The sequence below is a fragment of the Wyeomyia smithii genome, chromosome 2, assembly GCF_029784165.1.
Source record: "Wyeomyia smithii strain HCP4-BCI-WySm-NY-G18 chromosome 2, ASM2978416v1, whole genome shotgun sequence".
NCBI lineage: Eukaryota > Metazoa > Arthropoda > Insecta > Diptera > Culicidae > Wyeomyia > Wyeomyia smithii.
Window position 1 is genome coordinate 81,619,088 of NC_073695.1, and position 25,201 is coordinate 81,644,288.

Below are 25,201 nucleotides of genomic sequence, written 5' to 3' on the forward strand. Positions count from 1 at the left end.
GAGAATTGATGGTCAGCCCTCTTCAGACGTTACAGACGTGAGGTCGTTTAGAGGACCAAACGTTGACTCGGATCATTATCTCGTGGTATCCAAGATTCGCGCCCGGTTGTCCAACGTGGTAAAATCCAGAACGACAAGGAGGATACAGTTAAACATCCGGCGGCTATCGACTGGAGAAGTGGCTACAGAGTTCCTGCGGAAGGTTGATGAACGGATCGAGGATCAAGTTGGAGGTTGCCTGAATGAATAATGGAGGCATATCCACAGTACATTCAGCACCACTGCGCACAGTGGTCCATTAAGGCAAAAAGTGGAACTTAATTCCATAGCGCCTTTTACCTTCATCCTAGCTTAAAAGTCTCTTCGGAACAATTTTTTTGTATGAATGACTCGCATAATCGCAAATTGTCAAAAAGTATGAAAAGTTTACTATACTAGAAATAAAAAAATTAACTTTTTTGTGTTAAGAGATAGAAGAATAGTTTGTTCAGCAAAGTTGTAGAAGATTCAAAAATATGAAACTTTGTTGAACAACTGAAAATCCTATCTTTTTTCGGTACAAAGTTATAAAGTATATTACATGGAACTTACTTAAAAGGTAGTTTTTCGTACTTAACTTTTGTTAGTTGCATTTTATACGAGAGTATTGTTTGGAGGAATTATTGGGGCACACAAAACACACATTTTTGCCTAAGGTAATAAATCTCCAGGACTTTTCCCCACAAAGTTATATCATATTTTAGCTTATTTTTTCGATAACTTCAAGAACGTATAGGTTAAAAAGGGGCAAGTGGAATCATGATGTCCATACTTTTCCTTAAAGTTAAGCTGAAGTACAATAAACTTCTTTAGGTTCCATTTGTCCCAATCCACCCATATTAGAGTACGGCGAGCATATGTTACAGTAGGTTTTTATATACTCAAATTACTAACTTTTTTGTGTTAAGAGATAGAGAAATGGTTAATAAGACAAAGTTTTTTAATGTGCAAAAATATGAATCTTTGCTGAACAAACAAAATTCCTATCTTCATTGGGTACAGAGTTACAGAGTATTATCTGTAAAAGTTACTTTAAAGTTAATTTTTTGCACTTAACTTTTGTTAGCTACATTTTACAAGAAAACGTTGTTCTAAAGAAGCATTTGGGCATACAAAACACACGTTTTTGTTCCAGACCACACATCTCCAGGACTTTTCCTTACAAAGTTATAGCACATTTCAGCATATTTTTTCGATAACTTTAACATCGTATAGAATGAAGATTAGGTGGATTGGGACAGATGGAACTTATAACAGTTTTGAGCACTCGAGCTAAACTTCGAGAAAAAGTATTAACATCATGATTCTACTTGCCCCTTTTTACTTTATACGTTCTTAAAGTTTTCGAACAATTAAGCTAAAACCTGCTATAACTTTGTAAGGAAAAGTCCTGGAGATGTGTGGTCTGCAACAAAAACGTGTGTTTTGTATGCCCAAATGCTTCTTTAGAACAACGTGTTCTTGTAAAATGTAGCTAACAAAAGTTAAGTGCAAAAAATTAACTTTAAAGTAACTTTTACAGATAATACTCTGTAACTCTGTACCCAATGAAGATAGGAATTTTGTTTGTTCAGCAAAGATTCATATTTTTGCACATTAAAAAACTTCGTCTTATTAACCATTCCTCTATCTCTTAACACAAAAAAGTTAGTAATTTGAGTATATAAAAACCTACTGTAACATATGCTCGCCGTACTCTAATATGGGTGGATTGGGACAAATGGAACCTAAAGAAGTTTATTGTACTTCAGCTTAACTTTAAGGAAAAGTATGGACATCATGATTCCACTTGCCCCTTTTTAACCTATACGTTCTTGAAGTTATCGAAAAAATAAGCTAAAATATGATATAACTTTGTGGGGAAAAGTCCTGGAGATTTATTACCTTAGGCAAAAATGTGTGTTTTGTGTGCCCCAATAATTCCTCCAAACAATACTCTCGTATAAAATGCAACTAACAAAAGTTAAGTACGAAAAACTACCTTTTAAGTAAGTTCCATGTAATATACTTTATAACTTTGTACCGAAAAAAGATAGGATTTTCATTTGTTCAACAAAGTTTCATATTTTTGAATCTCCTACAAGTTTGCTGAACAAACTATTCTTCTATCTCATAACACAAAAAAGTTAATTTATTTTATTTCTAGTATAGTAAACTTTTCATACTTTTTGACAATTTGCGATTATGCGGGTCATTTATACAAAAAGTTGTTCCGAAGACACTTTAAAGCTAGGATGAAGGTGAAAGGCGCTATGGAGTCAAGTTCCACTTTTTGCCTTATTGGACCACTGTGCAGCGGGAGAAGTGTTGCCAGCGACCGACGGATGAAAAGAACCACGCTAGAGTTCACATGTGAACGGAAGAACGGGAGAAGATAGAACGGAAATGACCAGGCGTTGGAAGGAACACTACAGTGTGCTGTTGAATGGTGAAGAAAACAACGTAGTCGAAAGGAGCAGGATGGTGATTGAGGATGATGGCAAAGCTGTGGACCCACCATCCATGGATGAGGTGAAGGGACCAGTGAAAGAGCTGAAGAACTGCAACTACACCGGATCATGCTGAGAGTGTGGTCCAATGAAGAATTACCCTCGGACTGGTTGAAGGGTCTCATATGTCCGATCTACAAGAAAGGCCACCGCCTGAACTGTAATAATAATTATTGGAACATAAACCTTCTCAACACCGTTTAGAAAATTCTCTCCTGTATTCTGTTCCATAGACTGAGGCCTTTGTTGGATGAGGTGGTGTTAGATGGGGAAACTTTTGAAGTAATCGACGAATTTATTTACCTGGGTACATTAGTGACATGTGACAACAAGGTTAGTCGTGAGATAAAAAGGGGAATATCAGCGGCAAAAAGGGTCTTCTACGAATTACCTAACCAGCTAAGGTCCCGTAGTCTGCAAACCCGTACTAAACTTGCTCTCTACAAAACACCTATCCTTCCCGTGGCCCTCTACGGCCATGCAGCAAGGAGGCCAATCGACGAGCTCTTGGTGTTTTTTGGAGCGTGAACCCATTTTTCGACTCCATGGGTAAATTGAACACACTCTTATAACTAATGAATTTTGAATTGAAAAGTGATAAGCATCTATTGAAGTTCTTAGAAATGATTGATGATATGAGTTTTGATCATTCTATTTGCAGCAACGAACTTAGAAATATTGTACTAAGTACAAAGAGACTGATATTTCCGCCGCTGTTTCCGAAGTACGTAATAAGCAAAGGGTTCAAATAAAGCTGACATTATGGAGTGCCTGGATGGACGGTTCGATCTCGTTTGCAAATGCTGGCGCGAAATATAATCACATCACCACACAATACACACAAAATTGTTCCCTGTTTAGTAAAATGATCTTATTACAATTCAGTTCAAAAATAAAGGTTCAATATAACATAGAATTTGGGCTTCAACACAACTTGGAAGGAGCGTCAAACTTAGCTCCGGCCCTCACAAGTTCGTACCTATCTCACGCCTCCATGAATCATATGATACAATAGCCTACAAGTGAAACATGGACCCAACTCGTTGGCGTTGCCTGGGCAATGTTGTCATCCGACAATAGCTAAGTGAGAGGGTGCGATGAGATCATTGGCGCGTAAACCATATTTAGGTGGTAGAGAAAATGCTTCGCTAACCTGAGTGTCTATTCACCAAAATGGAGCGGCTCAAAACAGCGTCTGATCTCCACGTTAGAAGTGGCTGTTCAAAGTCCTGGTGTCAGCGTGGGACTCTAAACAGAGCTGACACGATGGTCCTACGGCGAGACAGGGCGTTGGGGAAGGACGACTAAAAAGAAGCGTTCTCTGCGCAGCTGGAGCAGGTTTTTTTAATAGTGGGGGGGGGGGGGGGGGGTTGATGTTTTGTGATGAATTAATTACTTACTAATATTTATTCAGAATTTTTATTGTGTGTTCTGCCACAAACGGTGACATATCAACATTACATATATTTTAAGCTTTATTTCATTAAAAGATTGTCATTGCTTCCGCAGTTAGGTGAATATAATTGTAGGAAAATTGTAAACCTACTTGTCAAGAAAAAAAAAGGAATTTGAAATTAAACCTTAATCTAATCTTACACCTATCTTACTGACTATAAAGTGAGCTAATCGTTGTAATTGAGGATTGCAACGATTTTTGTCGGAACTTATTGATAATTTGGTTTGACATTTTTTCTAATGTTTCCACATTAGTAAGCCTGTGTAGTTCATTCATGCTAAACCAGCGAGGACGCTTTAATATCATTTTCAGAAGTTTGTTCTGAATCCTTTGAAGCATCTTCTTTCTGGTGCAGCTGGAGCAGGTGAATGATAGCTGGAGCTGATGACATGAATGATGCTGGAGCTGACGATATGATAGCTGTCCACAACGGGAAGTTGCACGGGAGTACGTTCAGCAGCCGAAAGCAGCATTACCAACGGAAGAGCATTTTGGCGCAGCTACTCTTGAAGATGGGTGGAGGGACATTCGATCAGCCATAGGTAGTACTGTTGTAGCGGCGCTTGGTACTATGGCTCCGAACAGGAGAAACGACTGGTTTGACGACGAGTGCAAACAGTTAGTGTAAGAGAAGAATGCAGCACGAGCGAGAATGCTGCAACACCAAACGAGGGCGAACGAGGAGCGCTACCGACAGCACACGGAACAGGCAAAATACGAATGCGAATGCGGAATACGAAGCGCCAGCAGGAACATCGAGATCGCTAGGCGATGGAAGAACTGTGCCGTGCGAATGACACACGAAAGTTCTACGAGAAGCTGAACAGTTCCCGCAAAGGCTTTGTGCCACAAGCCGACATGTGTAGCGGTAACCATGTTTCGAACAAGTGTGAGGTGATGGAAAGGTGGAACGACGAGCACCATAACTGCGATGGATGAAGCAGATGGCAACGACAAGTGGTAGTAAATCTCGGTGTACGCGCAGATGACGACAGAATCCCAATCCCTGACCTCAAGGAGGTTAAAGAGTAGATTGGCCGGCTAAAAAACAACAAAGCCGCTGGAGCTGACCAACTCCGCGAGCAGTTGAAACACGGTAGCGAATCATTGACTAAAGCGCTACACTGGGCTATTGTCAATATTTGGTAGGTGGAGGTAGTACCGGAGGAGTGGATGGAGGGTACAGTGTGCCCTATTTACAAAAAAGACGACAAGTTGGATTGCTGTAACTACCGTGCTATCACACTGCTGAACGCCACCAACAAGGTACTCTCTCACATGCTGTGCCGTCGACTATCACCGTTTTCGAGGGAGTTCGTTAGGCAATACCAAGCAGGATCTATGGGTGCCCACGCCACCACGGACCAAATATTCGTGGTACGGCAGGTCCTACAGAAGTCCCGTAGTTATAATAGGCCCACACATCATTTGTTTGTCGATTTTAAATCGGCGTACGACACAATCGATCAAGATCAGCTATGGCAGATTATGCACGATTACGGTTTCCCGGATAAATTGACACAGTTGGTCAAATCGACGATGGATCGGGTGATGTGCGCAGTTCGAGTTTCGGGGACACTCTCGAGTCTTTTTAAATCTCGATGAGGGTTACGGCAAGGTGATGGATTATCGTGTGCTATTCAAAATCGCTTTGGAGGGTGTGATACGTAGGGCTGGTACCGACACGAGTGGCACTATATTCAGGAGGTCTGTTCAGCTCTGTGGCTTCGCCGATGACTTTGATGTTGTAGCACGAACCCTTGAGAAGATGGCGGAGACGTACATCAGACTGAAGACTGAAGCCGGACAAGTTGGACTAGCCATAAACGCATTGAAGACAGTGTACAGGAGAGGAAAAGGTTTCAGAGAAGACAGTATCAACCTCCACCACGAATTAATAAGGGCGCTAATTAAATCGGGATGGTAGACGAGTTCGTGTACCTGGGCTCACTGGTGACTGCTGACAACGACACCAGTAGAGGAATTTATCGACGCCTTATGGCAGAAAATTGTGCCTCCTTTGGACTCCGGAGGACGCTCCGCTCGAATAAAATCCGCCGCCGCACGAAGTTGACCATCTACAAAACACTGATCAGACCGGTAGTCCTCTACCGTCACGAAGCCTGGAGCATGCTCGTGGAGGACCAACGCGCCCTTGGGGTTTTCGAACGGAAGGTGCTGCGTACCATCTGTGGTGGAGTGCTGATGGAAGAAGGATCACGGCGGAGGCGGATGAACCACGAGTTGCATCAGCTGGTGGGAGAAGCACTCATCGTTCAAACGGCGAAAATCGGGAGACTATGGTGGGCGTGGCATGTCGTAAGAATGTCGGACGACAACCCGGTGGTAATGGTTCTTGATAACGACCCGACTGGAACGAAGCGACGGGGTGCGCAGCGAGCAAGGTGCCTCGATCAAGTGGAAGACGACCTGCGGGGCCTCCGCAGACGACATGGCTCGCGAGCTGCAGCATGGACCGAATTGAATCAAGACGACTTCTTCGAACAGCAAGGGACACGAAGTGCTGGAGCTGACTGGTAAGGTAAGTAAGGTTAATGATACAGGTTTATTAGATAAAAGATTAACAAGTTTAATATATAAAAGATAGCTTTTTAACCATTTTTGTGGATATTGGGACTTACAGAGTCGTCGCTTCTACGTTTACCTGCGAGAAAACTTTATTCGAGTCTCTGAAGACGTTACGCATTTCCGAGCTGGCTAAGGGCACCAAAATTCACAGAAACGGTTAAAAACCTTTCATTTATTTTCAGTGTGAGCTCTATATCAAATCATCACCGTATCTTGAAGAGTTAACTGAAGGTGATAAAACGCAGAAGAATCACGACGAGCTAGCTGTATGAAAGCTTTGATTGATTCAGTATTAATTACAGTCGAATCCCTTTATAGCGACATCGCAAGGGACTGTCGTTATAGCGAAATGTCGCAATAGTACGAAGAATGTAGAACAGAAGGTACCGTCGAGAATGTCGTTATAGATTTAGCAATGTCGTTATAGAGAGATTCGACTGTAATATTGTCGCAATAAAGAATGACAAGTATTAGTTTTGTTATGCCGTTATAGAGGAAGTTCGTTATAGCGAAATTTCGCAATAAAACGAAGGATTTTAGTATAAAACAAAAGGGACTGTTGAGAATGTCGCTATAGCGAGATTTGTCGCTTTGAAAAGTGTCGTTATAGAGGGATTTAACTTTACTCCAAAATTCTAACGTAATGTAACGCAAAAATCGATAAGATGATCGAATTTATATAAATTCAGCATGTTTTGGTGGGATAGAGACCCACCAAAACCCAATTAATTCAACTTTGATATAAATAGTGCACAAAAACGTTTGATGTTATCATATTTCTATTGAAATGTTTTATTCATCCAAAACCAACCGTGTTTCGCTTACAGTATCACCGTGGCTTACGTTTGCTTGTAGCGGTGAAATCATTTACTCGATAAGGTGTGGTGAATGTGGTATGCGGAATCATATGAAACTGGGAAGTGTTTGCGTATTTTTTTGGTGGGAGGCCTCGTTTTTTTGGAACTCTCGTCAGTCTGACTATTTACATTGTATAATTGTGGTGGAAGCAAAAAGGATTGTCTCTTTTTTGTGGCGGTTCTTCACCGCGGCTGTTATTGTAGCCTACGCGCTTCTACAGGGAAATGAAGGCGCAGACTAACTTTACGGGTGCTAATTTGTTTCGACAAAGGTTAAGCTATTTATTAATAGGGTTGAGCAGGGTGGGGTTAACGTAGTTCGGCTTTTGGTCGGATATAAGCTCGATTACAGAAAAGGACATATATTCTTTCTACTGGCTAGAAAAAAAAACAAATTATTCGTGGGCAGGCTACAAGTTTTAATTGAAAATAAACAGGGATGGTTTCCGGTTACGTTTGTCCAAACATTTCGATATTTTTAGTATGATTCGGGTCGATATTGTTCGAGAAACCGTTCACTTACACGATTTGATGGACATCCTATGTAATCTGCTTCATAAATTATAGATTAAGTTATATTTAGAATTTGCAGTAACGGAACACATCTATATTAGGTTGGCACACATTTTAAACGATTGTCATTGTGTTTGGAACATGCAAAGTGTCGGGGGATCGATGTCGTAATGCAATTCCAAAGAAGCGATTTACACACTGGCGGTACTCGCGCTGCAGCCCCGTTGAAAACGTTGAACGGTGGTACCAAGCCGCGCTCGTATTGTCACCAGCTAATGGTAGTGCGCCGTGTGCCAATAAATAAATATTGATTCTTCCGGACCGCCTGTCTCGACGGGCACTTTATACGCGATACAAACGGGTTGCACATTCAACAGTCAGTGCACCGCCGCCCGCGGCATCACTTGAGTGCAAATGTGCAGGCTGCCTTTTGTCGTTGCTCAGCTATAAACTATTCACTGCCGCCCGGTCGGCGGGAGCTTGCATCCCAGTTCGGGTATGACCAGTCAATTATAACGGTGCGGAACAAAGCTTTGACAATCAATTTTGTTTGTTTCATCTCGATGGCGTGTTTGCCGACCAGTAATCCGCTTACATGCGACAGCGAATTCTGTATTATCACGTTTGGACAGTTGACGTCCAATGAAATTGATAACAACGCAGTATCGCATTCCATGGTATATCCCTAATGAAATTTAATTTCGCCGGAGATTGACCTTTTATCATATTGTATCTATCCGTAGAGGATGATTGGCTTTAACCTAATCACCTGTTTTGATAAGGGAAATTCAAATGACAAAAATTGTTTGCGGTAGACAATATTAAATTATCCAGCCTCCAGCTTATCTCTATACGACACGAGAGCACTTTGGGATTTTGTTTCTGATTATCACATTTAGAATAAAATTTCTAAAGCCAATTTGCGAAATATTATTAGCACTGCGGGTTTTTGAGTGAATTAGGATCAATTTACATTTATGTTTTTTGGTGCGAAATGAGAGCCAAATTATTGCGAATTAGAAACGCAATGAATGCCTAGTTCCTTGTAAGTCAATTTTCATGTGACGTCGTCCTAAATGATATATAAAACCGGAAAGTTATTGCATTGCTAGTAAGTGCTGAATTTTAGGCAAGCTAGTAAGCCATAATTGATATTTGTTACTACCGCAATTTTATTATCTTATATCGAAATATCTGGACTTTGCGCAGGGGAAAAACAACAACTAGTTGCACATATATGGGTCAAGGGTCAGAGATCTTGGAAAGGGATCCAATGATTTAATTATAAACAAGGAAGAGACTACTCTAGCTCTGAACTTTTATTAAACACTAGGTGCAAAACAACGTTTAATTATTCTAGTATCGGAACCAGAACACTATCGGTGAACCTCGACGGCAGATGTACAGATGTACAGATAGATATACATACGTATGAGGTTAGCAAGGAGCGAACTAAAGGCAAACTCACAACTTACAACAACATTACACGTGTAGTCAGAGTTAGACACGTACACGAAAAGATAGTGGACACTTGGGTCGGGGAAACATGGGAAGGCTTTCGGCCCACCTCTATGCAGCCAGCCCTGGCCTACGGGATTCGCCTGTTATATCCGATTAGAAATGGCTACAAATGATCACTTACCTATCATAACCCGGGCAGGGACGGCATTCCACTCCAGCCAGAAGGTAATGAAGGACGAGGTCACCAGAATGATGCCCGGTATGAATACGGTGGTAAAGTAAAACGCACGGTCACGCGTAAACATTAGGTCTACTTTCAGGCAACTGTAATTACCTATTTTGTGTTCATGTGTGACGGTCGTGTGCCGGTGGAATTGTTAAATCGATGCCGATTTTGTTTTTTTTTATTTTTGTTTTCGTTTGGATTTTAATTAGCATCCGACCGTGTTTTTTGTGGTGGTTTCAAGTATTGCGTGTGGTTGTAGTTCGATTGTGGAGAAGAGACAGAAAAAAGAAAGAAGAAAAAAGGGGAGAACGGAAACGTAAAAGCAGGCCAAGCTCAATTCAGTTCTGTTTGAATTTATGTTTTAATTTATAAATCACTAATAGATATATTTATTTGTGGTGTTCAAACATATATACACACAGTCGTGGTGTCATTTGTAGAGCACAGAAGGGCTGTAAAAACACTATAAAGAATACCTGTAAATGAACACAAGGGAAACTATCAACAAACCGGCAGGATGACGCCAATTAGTAATGATACACTGTGAAGATGATTGTGGCGGTTTTATGGAGTTAATTTGGAGATTTTATTTTGACTTTTTCCAGAAAATGCGGTTGAGAATATCTTCATGATTATGCTTGTAGCTCCATTAGCACGCGTCTAATGGAGGCGCTTTGTACTAGAATATATTTTGAAAACAATCAGTATTACGATTTTAAATTTCGTTGAAAATCATTAAATTATTAAATCATCAAATCATTAAATCAATAAATCAATGTATACTAAAATTATTAAATCATTAAATCTTTAAATAAATCGATAATTTTTTTCATTAAATTGTTTAATCAATATAACATTAAAATGATAAACTATAAATCAAATATTGTGTCATAAAACGCGAATAATATAAACAAATTTTCTTGATGAGATTAGGGTGATTTTAATTTCACATGCTATACGCTTCTGGTCCATTCAATTTTTTTGCTTATTATTTTACCCTTATTGCTCTGTTCGAAATGTATGTTTTGATGGATCAGTCTTTCTGTAAAATGTGCGTTAATAAGGATAGTATCTGTATAAATCACTAATCTTGCATCGAAAATTGTCATGCAGCAATTGTGATTGTGCTTACTACAAGATTAACAAACTCAATTCAGCAACTTTTACTAGTTTAAGTCATGCTATTCAATGTATTTATACTACTTTATTAAACTACTTTAAAAACGGGTTTAATAAAAATAAACCAAAACTAGCTAGGTGTTCAAGCGCATTTACTCTTGAAAGATTGCACGTTAATGATGTAAACCGAATATTTATTATTGATGAGCACTACGTCGAACACCCAAGCTCCAACTAACCGTGTCGGGTGCATCGCTTGCACCGCTACGAACCATAGAGAGGCAACCAAAAAGAGACAATCGCTTGAAATGCTGAAATTTTCGGGACTGCGGAGCTTCGCTTGGAAGTGTGTTGGAGGGTTTTCGGTGAGGGACAGCAGTGTAATTCCGATGTTGATGAGCAGTTCATTCGATGAAACGCAATCAACTGTCGAGTAAAATTCAATTTATACGTGGGAATAGGTATGTAGCAGGGGGGTGCAGATGGTAGATTAAAGAGAACTTTTATGTGTGAGCGGATGAGTGGGTTTTTTTCGGGATATCCCCGGTCGTGACCTCCACATTCTCGATCCCGCGATGCTGTAATGTGATGTGGTGTGATAGAGTATCTCAGATGAAGTACAGCGTTTGCACAGCATTCGATTACATAGTCACAGTGGCAGTTATTACCTATCATGGATCTGGCCGGCACCGCGTTCCACTCCAGCCAGAAGGTGATGAACGATGACGTCACCAGTATTATTCCCGGTATGAATACAGTCGTGAAATAGAACGCTCGATCTCTTGTAAATATTAAATCCACTTTCAGACAACTGTAATTTCCTACATATATTGATTGTTTACGTTTTTATATTATCGCAGTTTTAGGAAGAAAGTAAGGCGATTAAACTTCAATGACGTGCGGCATGATTTTCCTCGGTTTTCTCTAGCGAAAAAGGAGGATAAACAAGCCAAAATAAAACAAGTTCGGTGAAAATCAAACGATCCGTGACGTTAGACAATAAAAATCGTTTATTTGATATAGTTTTAAGTTTTAAAATAAATATCTACTTTTTCTGAACTTATGGAAATAAGAAATGAGAATTCGATATTAAAATTGTGTATAAGTAGTCAATTTGTCCGGGGTTTTGAGAGTTAAAAAATACAACACAAATTTGAATGGGAAAAGGTTATATGAAGATGACTGACGAAGAGCGCTGTGCGAGTTGTATTTCGTGTGTTACGTTATAAAACTACTGAGCACCCAGAAACGAAAATGTAGTCAATAAAATTTAATACCCAAAACAAACTCTAGTTGATGAACATTATAAGTTCATCGAACATTTGATTGTAAATTTGGGGTCGTTCCTTTGGGTTTGTCCTGCATTGCAAAAATTAAAAGCAGAAATCAAGTTAAAAGCCGATTCGATGTGATGTGCATTAGCGACCAAACGTGCGAAATCACCTGTGCTGTGTGTTTAGGGAGAAACAAAGAAGCTGAATCAGCGAGTTCGTCGGGTCTTGTCTTTCATATAAAAGCTTTGAAAACTTTTTTAGTTGTTTATCTTTTTAGGTTTGCGGAAACGAAAAGTGACTTCATAAACTAAATGTTACATTTGTTCACAGTACCAAAATGATATGATAGGATATGATATGACGTGACGTGATAAAATCCGTGTGATAATGAAATGTGATGGAGAAAAAATCCATTCAACAAATACTAATCATTTTCGGTTGTTGACGTTTGTGATGTGGGACATCGACTATTGCCGATTGGAACACTCTACATGGGATTTTGCAATAGAGCTTTAGAAAACATAAGCCGTCAACTGTTTTCTTGTTCTTTGAATGCTATTAAGTAGAGAAATTTGTTGAGACTTTAAGATTTACTTAAATTTTACACTCCAGACTTCAGACTATATTAGATTTTAGAAAATCACTCAGATTTTAGACTTAAGCCTATAGAGTTTAGACTTTATACTTTAGACTTTAAATTTCAGATATTAGACTTAAGAATTTGAACTTAAGAATTAGGACTTAAGACTTTAGACTTAAAACTTAAAATTTCAGATATTAGACTTAAGAGTTTGAACTTTAGAATTAAGACTTTAGACTTAAGATTTAAGACTTTGAATTTGAGACTTCATACTTTAGATTTTAGCTTTATACTTTAGACTTTGAACTTTAGAATGAAGACTTTTGACCTTAGACTTTGGACTTTAGACTTTAGACTTTAGACTGAAGACACTAGACTTCAGACTTCAGACCTTAGATTTTTGACTTTAGAATTCAAACTTTAAAATTTAGACCTTAGGTTTAGGACTTTGGACTTTAGACTTAAGACTTTGGACTTTAGACTTTATACTCTAAACTTTAGACTTTAGACTCAAGGTTTTGGACTGTAGACTTTAGACAATCGATGTTAAACTTTAGACTTCTGACTTTATACTTTACAGTTTAGACTTTAAAGTTTAGAATTTGAAGTTGAGAGATTAGACTTTAGACTTTAGACGTTAGATTTTAGACTTTAGACTTTACACTTTAGATTTTGTATTAATGATTACAAATATTTTCGGGGCCAAAACGGTTTTTTTGATCGGTGTGACGTCTTGGGCAATGTTGTAGATAATAATTTTGCCTTTGTTTTAAAAAAAATGTACACTCTTAAAAAAATTATTTAATTTTTGAAAAGAAGTTATAAGAAAAATAAAAAATATATTATCTAAATAAGCTCGTTTTTAAAAAAAATTTATATTTTTTTTAAAAAACTACAAAACAATGAACAATGCAACCAGTCCAATCATTGAGAAATCAAGAAAAAAAAGCTACGATGTTTTGAAAAAAATTGTTTTTTTTTGATATTTTTTTCGAGAGCATATTTTATTGAGAAACAAAATTGTAATCTACAACTTTGCCGAAGACACTAGGCCAATAATTCAAACCGTTCTGGCTTTAGAAATATGTTTAATGTCCAATAAAGCACTCCATGAGGAATTTAAAAGATTTTTACAGTCAAAAGGGTTTATTTGATTGTCATAGTCTCTTTGGCAAAGTTGTAGATAATAAATTTGTCTCTCCATAAAAAATGTACCCTATGAAAAAAAATTGAATTAAAATTCAAAATACCATAACTTTTTCTTCCTGATTTTTCTATGACCGGACCGTTTGTATTGTTGAGGTAACCTTTTGTAGTTTAAAAAAAATAGATTTAAAAAAACTGAGCTATTTTAGAATTAATTTTTAATTTTTCTTTTAACTTTTTTTCAAAAGACGAATCATTTTTTAGAGTGTATATTTATTTATATCTATGGTCTAAGAGATAAAATTATTATCTACAACTTTGCCCAAGACGTCACATCGATCAGAAAACCGTTTTACCCCTCAAAATATTTGTATTCATCAATTTCTTCCCAAAATAGCATTTTCAATAGCTTCTCAAAAATGAGTAGTGTTCCAAAAAATGAAACCAATCGCAAAAAATGGCATTTTTCGCCTATAAAAACGTCTATGTGAAGTTTCAGTCCAATCAAAAAAGGACAATTAAAAACAAATAAAACTGGGACATTTTTTGTGGAACTGCTCTTTGAACTTTCGACTTTAGACTTTAAACTTCAGACTTTAGATTTCAGACTTTAAACTTTTGACTTTGGATTTCAGGGTTTAGACTTAAGACTTCAGAAGTTAGCCTTTAGACTTCAGATTTTAGACTTAAGAATTAAGACTTTAGACTTTAAAGGTAAGACTGAAGACTTTAGTTTTTAGACATTAGACTTTAGACAATAGACTTTAGACGATAGACTTTAGATTTAGGACTTAAAACTTTAGACTTTAGACTTTGGAGTTTAGACTTTAAACTTTAGAATTTACACTTTGTACTTTATACTTTATACTTTATACTTTATACTTTATACTTTATACTTAAGTCATTAGAATTTAGACTTTGGACTTTCTATTTTAGACTTAAGTCTTTAGATTTTAGACTTTAGATTTTAGACTTTAGAATTTAGACTTTAAACTTTAGAATTTAGACTTTGTACTTTATATTTTATATTTTAGTCATTAGAACTTAGACTTTGAACTTTATACCTTTTAATAAGACATAAGACTTTAGACTTTCGACCTCAGACTTTATACTTTAGATTTTAGACTTTAGACTTTAGACTTAAGGCTCTAGACTTCAGACTTTAGAAGGTAGACATTAGACATTAGACTTTAGACTTTAGGCATTAAACTTTAGACTTTAGAGGTAAGACTGGAGACTTCAGTTTTTATACATGAGACTCTAGACAATAGACTTTAGATTTAGAAATCAAGACTTTAGACTATAGACTTTGGACTTTATAATTTATAGTTTAGACATAAGACCTTAGACTGAATAGTTTTGAATTCAGAGTTTAGACTTTGAACTTCAGAATTTAGACTTAAGAATCTAGACATTAGACTTTAGACATTAGCCTTTAGACTTTAAACTTTAGACTTCAGACTTTTAACATTAGACTTGAGATTCAGGTTTTTAGATTTTAGACCTTAAACTTTAGACGTTAGACTTTAGAAATTAGACTTTAGAAATTAGACTTAAGACATTAGACTTTAGACATTAGATTTTTGACATTAGACGTTTGATATTAGACTTCAGATTTAGAACTTTAGACTTTAGTCTTTTGGACTTCAGATATTGACTTTAGACTCAAGAATTTTGACGTGAGACTTTAGAGTTCAGACTTTAAACTTTAGGACTTAAGACTTCAGACTTTAGACTTTAGACTTTAGATTTTAGACCTTAGACTTTGAATTTTAGACCTTAGACTTTGGATTTTGGACGGTCGATTTTTGACTTCAGACTTTAAACTTTAGACTTTGATACTTTAGAGTTTAAACTTTAGACTTTAGATTTTAGACTTTGAACTTAAGATTTCAGACTGTCGATTTTTGATTTTAGACTTTAGGCTATTGATTTTTAACTATTACTTCAGAGTTTTAGTTGTTCTATTGGTTCTATTCTCAAACAGTTTAATAGATAAGTGTTCTGCCTTTAAAAACTTTCGCTTTTTGGTTTTATTTTGGCACTAATTCGCAGCAAGCTGGAGATAAACCGATGAACACACTTGCCGAAACCGATGGTTGAAAAATGTATAAAATTTTTATAGCGCAATTGTGTTTGCAATAAATACATACAGCTGTTTTTACTGTGCTTTCAATAGCTGGAGACTGTGATCACAAAAGACTTGTAAAGTTATATTTCATCCATTGGTTGTTGCATGATAAAAAAACTTTGCCAGGAAACAGTCATTCTGAAAAGTTTGTTTGATTGTACTTCCTTTAGAAATCTTTGTTTGCACAGCAATGACGCTACGAAATATTCTTTATAACAAACTGTTGACGAAAACGAAAGTTTTGTTAGGAGTGGAGGGTTGGTATAAACAAAGAAATTACATTTTTTTCGAGATTAAACGTTCAGAGAGTTGTTCTTTGGGGTACAAATTTGGTGTATGTATATGATTGTGTAATATTCTACTGATGATCATCAAAACAAATAAACGGATAAATAACACAATAAATCAAAAGTCTAACTTCAAAACAATCATATTGGCTAGTTATTTTATGTACCTTGTTCCTCAAACCGCCTCTGACACAAATTACAGAGAAACTCTTCGTCTTCCTCTGACAATGTTTGTCCTTCGGCTACGCGTTTTGAGGTTCGAACCGTTGGAGGTTCGATTTTGGAGAGGGTGTTTCGCGTGTGTTTTTGGTTCGTGTAGGTTTTGCAATTTGAGACAGATTTGTTTGAATGAGAAACAATGGGAAACGGTCGGTGCCTTTAATTAGAATTTGTCAACTGTTATTATTAGCAGCTATGCGAATGCGTTTAGTTAGAAGGAAAACAGGACTTCATTTTTTTCACTTGAAAGAACAGTTGGAGAATGTACTAAAAAATAAATGTTAAAGAGAAAACAACAGAATCCGAACAGAAGGTGAACTCTATGTCTAGTGTTGTGATTCAAATCAAAACCGAAAAATAACTGTGTGCAAAGTATACCAACGAACGAGAGTGTATAACTACGGTAATAAAACAATACAAAATACCTCGATTTTTTTATCAAATCAATCAGTTATACATTTATATAGAAGCCAAGACCAGAAGCGCGTGCTTTCTCACAGCAGAATTTATTCACCTGGTTTGGTTTATACAGTACAGTATATATTCAGAATTGAGTTTTCTCAAGATGAAAGACAGAAAAATTGAGCAATTCGTGATGCAGAAGAAAGCACCGGTTTCACCGGTTCAAAAAATGTACGTCTTATGTCGGAAATGTGTCGAACGAAACGGTGCGCTGGGAACTTTAAAATCGCGGAAAACGAACACTGACTATTGACAGTAAATTCACGTGAAATCATAGTTTATTTATAAGATGTCTTATTTGAAAAATGGTACCTTTCCAGCAACGTTATCACAAAGAGATTTTTCGCATCATTTCGTTCGTTCGTAAATTAAAAAAAAAAAAATAAACTGTTCCAGTCCGAGTTTAGCAGTTGCAAATTAAATAAAGTATATGAATAGAAAGTAAAAAAGTCGATGGCCAATTAAACATAAAAGTAGTATAACAACTTTGGATAATGCTTAGCATTTTACATACATTCGCATACATTCGCATTCACGTCGATGTAAAATATTTTTTAATATGTTTTTGATACATTTTGTTTGGGTTGCCAAAAACATTCCTCTTTCGAATTGATCATTTAGATGCAGTGTTAAAAACAATTGTTTTTCTAGATAGAACCAATTTCTTACTAATCAAAAATAAATTAAAATTGCAATCAGCAATCATTTGATTTGTTTTCCTCTAAACCCTGCAGCTAAATACGAAAAAGACAGTAAATTTGGTAAAAAAATAATCCATTCGGTGATGTTTCTCTGCGTTGTTTTGTCCACCAAATGAATGGCATGGTGCAAATAATCATGCAGATAACGACCACAGCAGAGCTTAATACCAAACGGAGATTTATGGTGGGCGGAGAATAAATATAAACGTTAAATTTACAAAACAAAGTGTGTGATACGTCGTTTTTTATGTTGGCGATTAAGCTATGCACGGGTGCGAATTTCATGCGACGAAAACCCAATGAGCTGAAGGACGTTTCCCACTCATTCCGGCACAATTCTATGCATCGTGAAATACTAAATCACGGAAGCTGTTAAGATAACTTTTATTTTCATTTTTTTTTCAAACGGGTATAACGGTGATACCCGATGCAGTGTGTGTCATGGAGGATATCACACGGGTATGAAGACCAGCAAAGTTCGGGAAAAATACTACAGCTAGCACCGGAAATGAACACCGCAGGATGCATGGTGTTGGAAAATAGTTTCGAAATTTTTATCACGTTTCATATCCTCTATTCAGTATGGTATATCTGCTTATGTACATTCGATCCTGCAATATTTGTTTCTGTTACAATTAGGACTGATGCAATGATGCATGGACAAAAGCATTTTTCTTCATTTTGTCGTTCAAAGCCGAGAAGCAGATATTCGAATGATGATGATAATGATGGTCGGGTAACCTCTCGTTCTTCGTGTAAGATATTAACAAGGTGCATGATCAATTTGTGTTTTGAAGAACGGGATTCACCGGAAAAAGTATTGAAAAATGTCTAAAAAATACTAAACCAAGACAAATAGCTAACATGATGGAAACAGACAATATCAGAGATAAAATTAATCATGACAGGATAATACTAGTTGTGTTAGATAAGGAAATACTTGAAAAGTGTAGAAGTTACTGGTATACTAGATAAGAAAGAATCAGATTTTGGTGTACGGAAAAGGGAATCCTTCAAAAGGGATTTTTTAGCTGCAATTTGGTTGGTACAGAGTAACACATACATCTAAGTCTGCCACATCGAACAAAAAAGTGGCATCTCGACATACAGGAGACAGGAAAGATTGGCCACACAGTGTTACGGGGCCGAAAGGAAGTCAACTCACCTCTCCAGCTGGCTTTAATGGGGCAGGTTATTGTTTGGTTCTGAATCAAGTACGCATTCAGAGTTGTTAGGGAAGGACTCTTCCGCAGAGTGTCCTCGTCGTTCTTCCAAACATACCGTATTGCTGATTGCTCGTATGATACTGCGGAGAAATAAAGAGAGAGGGGAGAGAGAAAGAGAGAAAACACGGTACGAATTGGATTATTTAAAAAGAAATGTTATTGTTGATTAATCAGTGCAAAAAATATTTAATTTTGTAGTGTTAATAATTTAATGTATTACAATAATATGTTATATCAAAACAACTAGCAAAAACGCTTTAGGAACCCATTCGGCAAATTCCAGTACTTGTCGGCTTCTTTAACAAGTTGATTACAAGCTTGTCTATTTATTTTGATATTTTATTTCATATATTTTCCGTACACAGCTATTTTTCCATAGTGAGTGACTACTTATGGAGTCGACAACTGTTTCTTTAAAACTTGACTTTTAAGTAAAAATATTGTCAAGTTTCAATAAAAAAAAATAGGTGAAATTCATCTCTCTTTGTATGTTTTATTATTTTCGAATAAACAAGAAGAATTTTACATTTGACTAACGCCCTAAAAACAGAAAACATATTGCTTGCAATAATATATGAACCGGTCTTCTTTTGTACAGATCTTAGGGAACGCGAGCGAAACTTGGCTGGTGACAGCTGAGTCGAGCAGATTCGCAGACGAGCAGCTCGTCCAAAATCCAGCCGACTGGCCATCTATAATACCAAACTTGGTCAGGCGAGTAACTCGTCGCTCGCCTCGGAGAGCTTTCGACTTATATCTTCCGGTAACATTTTGAGAGAGGGTGTAAAATAAAAGCTTAAACATCGAGAACGCCACAAAAATTAAATTGTCCAATTTCAAGTGCATTAACCAAAGATGACTAGAACAAGATTTCTGATACTTGCAATATCCAGCGGACACAATTGTCGCTGCGCGTGAACGAAAGCCGAACTGTATACTGTATACTGATAATTTGATGATGACGGCGAGGTGGCGAAAGGTGAAATTTTTTTTCAATATCCTTCTGCCATCTAATTCTCAATATCCTTATATGGTGCTGTCATCTAATTTTCATTTTCATCTGGCGGATTATGCACGATAAATCGATTTTGCTAATAACCAGCTTTTTCCGAATTCAAGTCATCAGATGGCAGCACTAACCGTTGTAAAGGTGTCGTGGGCAAAATGTATGAAAAAACTGGAAGTCAGGTATCTTGTTCTAGTCATCTTTGATATAACTCAGTCAGTTTCCAACGACATGCTATCAGAAGCCGGAAATTGACCCCTGGCACCATTTTAATTTAACAAGATTATGACTTCCGGTATCTGGAAAATAACCTGAAATTTGAAAATACCTCCCAATATGAGTACTTCCGAAATTCTAATTCTAGGTTGCCTAGTCTAAACCATCCAGCCATCCAGTTTAAGCTGCCTTCATACCATCTAATATGAGTATTAACGAAACCAGAGTTATATCCAGAGTAAATTATCCGTACTTGACCATAAATAAACCGCATATTGACCCCAGATGCCATTTTGAATATTTTCAGGGCTACCACATTCGGATCATTCGTTGATCTCGTACCGGTAAAGTGATCCTAGATCTACGCAGGGTTGCGAAGTGGAAGAGAGCTACCTGCAAGTTTAGGAAGACAAAACCCGGATGAAATCGCCAGTGTGACATTGCACAAGCCCTTGAAGAGAAGTGTGGGGTTGTGGTGGCCATAGAGGCAATTCGCTTCCGAGAAGTCCTTCTGCGATCCAGGTTGCCACCGTAAAGCTTCCATCGTCAGAAGGAAGCAAAGTCTTGAAGAAAACCAAGCTGAAGATCGGTTGGTCGCTATGCCCGCTGGGTTCCTCCAGCAGCCCGATGTTTGCTTCAGGTGCTTCAAGCGGGGACATAAGTCGTGGTCGTGTGAAAGGTCTAGCTTCTGTCGACTCTCAAGTGCTTGGTATGCACCGGTAAGCACGTCACGGAAGGCCTCAAGAGCCCGGCTACTAAACCGCAGGCGTGAAAGTGACGGAATTGATCCTGAACCACTGCTACGCGGCAAAGCAACTGCTGTACCAAGCAGCCACTGAGTCGTTGTCGGACATTGCCATCGTATCGGACCCCTACCGGAAACGGTAACTGAGTAGCGGATAAGTCCGGGAAGGCGGCCATATGGCCATATGGCAGGTTTAGGAGATTGTGTAGACCTCGAATAAGAGCTACGTGGTCACCAATGTGGACGGAGTGTTCTACTGTAAAATTTAGAAAATCTATACCTATCTACTGTAGTTGCTATGCTCCGCCGCGTTGGTCTATAGAGGGGTTCGCTCAGATGGTCGATCTTGTAACCGTGGAACTAACGGGTCTAAAGCCGTTGGTGGTGACGGGTGATTTTAACGCTTAATCGTTTGAGTGGGGAAGTCGTTGCACTAACCAGAGGGGCCAGATCTTATTGGAAGCTTCGGCGAAACTCAACTTAGATCACGAACTGGAGAGTAGACAACGGCTACACTAATAGCGACCATCAGTCGGTCAGCTAAAGCATGGACACGAGGATCAATACAAGCAATCACCGGCGGTGTTGGAGCGGATAATTGTGGGACTTTTCCTACACCACGAGCCAAACTCCTGTCCTCCGGCTACTGAGTCACCATAAAGAGCGAGTGGCGGCAGCCGCGCAGAGGTCGAGGAGGCGGCAAGGGTAACGCAACGGTACCAGACCGAATCCCGAGCCTGGTCATTAAGACGGCCATGGGCTGTCCAGGGTGGTCGAGTAGAAATGCTTAGACGACTGCCTCTTCCCGGATTAGTAGAAGTGACAAAGACTGATGTTACTGCCGAAGTCTGAGAAAACACCAGGTGACTTGCTAGACACAGCAAGCAAGGTCATTGAGAGGGTAATCCTCAACAGACTTGTGAGATTCACCGAGAGTGAACCGGTCTGTCAAGCAATCAATTCGGCTTCCGCAAAGGTAGGTCCAGGGTGGATGCTTTTCTTTCTATCACCAAGCATCCAAGGTAGCACTTGAGCGTAAAAGAAGGGACTTCGGAGTCTCAGAGTGCCGATTCAACTGTCCAAGATTCTGGAAAGTCACTTCCAGAATCGAGTGCTGGTCTACAACACACAAACAATATCGCACGCTTAGCCTTGGGGCTAATAGCGGTCTCGATCAACTAGATTAGTTGAGAGAATTCGTTATCGATATTGTTTCTTTGGCACATTTTGCATGTGTAGAATAAGTACAACGATACACCGTGCCCCAGTGCTGAGTCGAGAAAATTTCCAGCTCGAAAAGATCCTCGACTCGATCGGGAATCGAACCCGATATCACAACCGTGTGGGAGAGCTAGCCGACCGACATCGCTAACCACACGGGGACCACTACAACACACACGAGGGTCATAAATGCGTCCCGATAACCGCAGGGGTACCGCAAGGTTCCCTTTTGGGTCCGGTATTGTGGAATGGCATTTTTTGACGGGGTGCTGCCGCGCTATTCATAACCGTAGTTGAGGATTGTATGCACTACAGGAAACTGAAGTTAGCGCACCATAAGAAAAAGGTCATCGTAGTGAACAACCGTTAATTGGAACCGAAAGTGGCGAAGAGTGCCGGTAAATGCACTATCGCCTCAAAGCGATCCTTGAAGCTTTTGGGGGTAATGGTCGACGACAAGCTCACGTTTTGGTGCCACGTCGACTATGCCTGCAAGAAAGCTTACACGACTATAGCTGCATTATTGCACATGTTGTCAAATAGTTCGGCGGTTATAGCAGCAGGCAGAAGTTGCTAGTTAGCGTGATAACGTCCATACTCAGGTATGGCGGACCCGTATGGTCGAAGGCATTGGGTACTTCCAGTTACCGCGGAAAACTGGAAGGCACCTACAGGCTCATGTGAACTTCGCTGGTCAGGTGGCAGCAAGAAATCCAGCAGCCGAATGGATCGAGAGGCGCCATGGGGAAGTTAACTTCCATCTGACACAGATATTGTCAGCCCATGACCCCTTTAGGCAGGACCTGCACAAGTTTGGGCACGCGGAGTCACCTATGTGTCCACAATGTGCGGGCACGAAGTAAACCGCTGAGCATTAGCTATTCGTATGTCCTCGTTTCGCACAGGTAAGGAGCGAAATGTTAACAGTGAGCGGGCCGGATACTACTCCGCAAAACATAGTGAGAAAGATATGCGACGACGAGAGCACCTGGAGAGCAGTCATCACGGCTGCTTCCCACATCGTTCTCACGCTGTAAGGCACCGATTGATGAACACCCACCGAAATGGAGGCTAACTCTGCCTTCACGAAGTCAGCCAAGTCGTTAAAAATAAGGGGTGCACTAAGCACACTCGCTAAATTAAAGCAATGCCTGAAGGTAATTACAGAGAGAGTTGGGTTCGAGAACAATGGAAGGAGATAAAGCCAGAACAATGGAAGGAGATAGAGCGGAAAACTGATACTCAGCGAGTGAAGTGCTTCTAAGATAGGAAAAGATTGATCTGAGACGACGTCGACTCATTCTCGGCTTGGAATGATGGAGAAGGGACGTCAAGACAAGGTAGGTTATTCAGGGATTTGGATTCTCTTGTTATCCTTCGCTCCGCACACACTGCAAATAAGACACAACAATCATTACACACGCTACCGGCAGACGCGACGCGACAAATCCGGACAAAATTATTAACGTGTCTGGACAAATTTAGCAATGCTATGCAGTGCTGCGGTCTGCTGATTTGTTCGCCTGTTATGGAACACTCCGATCGAATGACTCGTCTGCTGCTCTGCCGGTTGCGGGTCGAACCAATTTACTGTAACCCACCTCTTACTGCAGTAATCGGTTATACAAAGAAGACTAAATTTTTGCAATAGCATGCTTTTGAATATGACTACTGAGAGTTAAACTTCCGGTAGGCGTGTCGTTGTGAAATCAAGCGAGTAAAACAACAATAACAGCAACAAATTAGTTATAAAGTCAAATCGTTTGTATACTTTAGTGTCGACTGTACTGGGGAAGAAGTACACCTTATTCTACCTACCTTATCTCAGCTCTGATTGAACCAAACATACGATGAACAAAGCTCTACATTTTTCAGTCACGTTTTTTTCAGCCCAGTTTTAAGTGGGGGCCCCAAAATAAAACAAAACCGAGTACGAGATTTGAACCAGAGGTGCCAGATGTTTTTGAAAGATGTCTGCAACTGCTCGAAAACCGAATTTTTTTTTCTTGATGTCTGGTTCGATTCAAATGGTATGTTAATGTGTGTTCCAAGAGAATCCAAGGTGAACTCTTATGGTTGCAGTTGTGATATTAGCGTTCTCGAAAAAATAACACTGAAGGAAAGTTTCAGATTAAAATGGTCTGTTCAATTATTTTTGCTGCAAACCGAAATTTTGATTGAATCTCATTTTTGATAGAGAAAAAAACATTTTCTCCATTTGTGGGGGCCTGGGGTGCGAGGCTCTTGGGTCTCCCCTAAATCCGGCTCTGACAACGAAGGCGGCGCCGCATAAGTGGTAGAAAAGAAGAATTTGAAAAATGGTGCAGCCCGTCCCCTGCACACTGCTTGTCGGTATAAAAACGAACGTTGAGTGCATTATTCTATCGTCAACTGTGTAGATACGTGTCAACGGTATTTTCGAAAGCATTGCTGCTAAAGCTTCCCGTTTGGCGCATTACAACAAACGTATATTACTATTACTTCCAGCGACGTTCTGACCGCCGTACGTTTGCTGTTGCCAGGAGAAGTAGTTAAGCACGCTATGTCCGAAGAAGCTAAGCTCCTACGAAACACACTAGCTCCAAGTAAAATTTTTCATTCCTCCAAATTACAATCGGCCCTTCTTACTTCACGTTGTCGAATCAATGCTGAATTTTTCTTACCTTGTAAATTTTAAAATTTGCCGTGCTTAATTTGTTCTAAGTGAATTGCCAAAAGGTTACATAATTGCCAATTGTGAAAGAAATGATAACAACACAACAGTTTTCAAATGAGCTCAAAAGCGAATTAAACATCACTCCTCATCAAAGTTATCAATCTTTTATAAAATTGTTTAAATTAAAATTAAATTGAAAAAGTTATACAAGAGCAACTGAAATATTAAGTTGCACTCCTATAAGAAGGACATTTTTTGAGATGGAATTACATATCCAGCTTTTCACGCACCACAATAATGGAATGAGATTTTATGTAAGTGGAACTAGGTTGTGAGGTGAGTTGTTTTTTTTATCTGTTTTGCATAATTTTGGGGATCACAATTGGGGATACACAATTGCTATAAAACTTTGAGTGGGTTTCGTAGAAATCAAACCATCGGAAAACCCAAAATCGAGCAAAAGTTTGCAGCCGGAAGAAGAACGCGTTTCAACTTTTTTATGTAGCATGGTATTCATAAGAGCAGGAAGCAATGAACAACATTCGTGATGGAGTTTCGACACTGAAAATATTTTTTCGTTAT

The 25,201-nt window shown here is 38.8% G+C and overlaps 1 protein-coding gene across 26 annotated transcripts in view; it reads right to left on the bottom strand.

Annotated features, from left to right (window-relative positions):
• The window catches only part of LOC129725401 (glutamate-gated chloride channel), a 289,723-nt gene that overhangs the window by 72,759 nt on the left and 191,763 nt on the right, over nt 1–25,201 (bottom strand). For 17 of the 26 annotated variants that reach the window (XR_008728084.1, XM_055681189.1, XM_055681201.1 and 14 more), the window contains 3 exons: nt 18,715–18,855; nt 16,335–16,409; nt 11,418–11,570 (listed from right to left, as the gene is read on the bottom strand). Coding sequence is in view for 25 of the 26 variants with exons in the window: in XM_055681189.1 (XP_055537164.1) it covers nt 11,418–11,570; nt 16,335–16,409; nt 18,715–18,855 (369 nt within the window). In the remaining variant the exon portion in view is untranslated. Of the gene's footprint in view, nt 1–9,585; nt 9,739–11,417; nt 11,571–16,334; nt 16,410–18,714; nt 18,856–25,201 lie in introns of all 26 variants that reach the window. The other 9 variants (XM_055681214.1, XM_055681212.1, XM_055681211.1 and 6 more) reach the window with 2 other exon arrangements.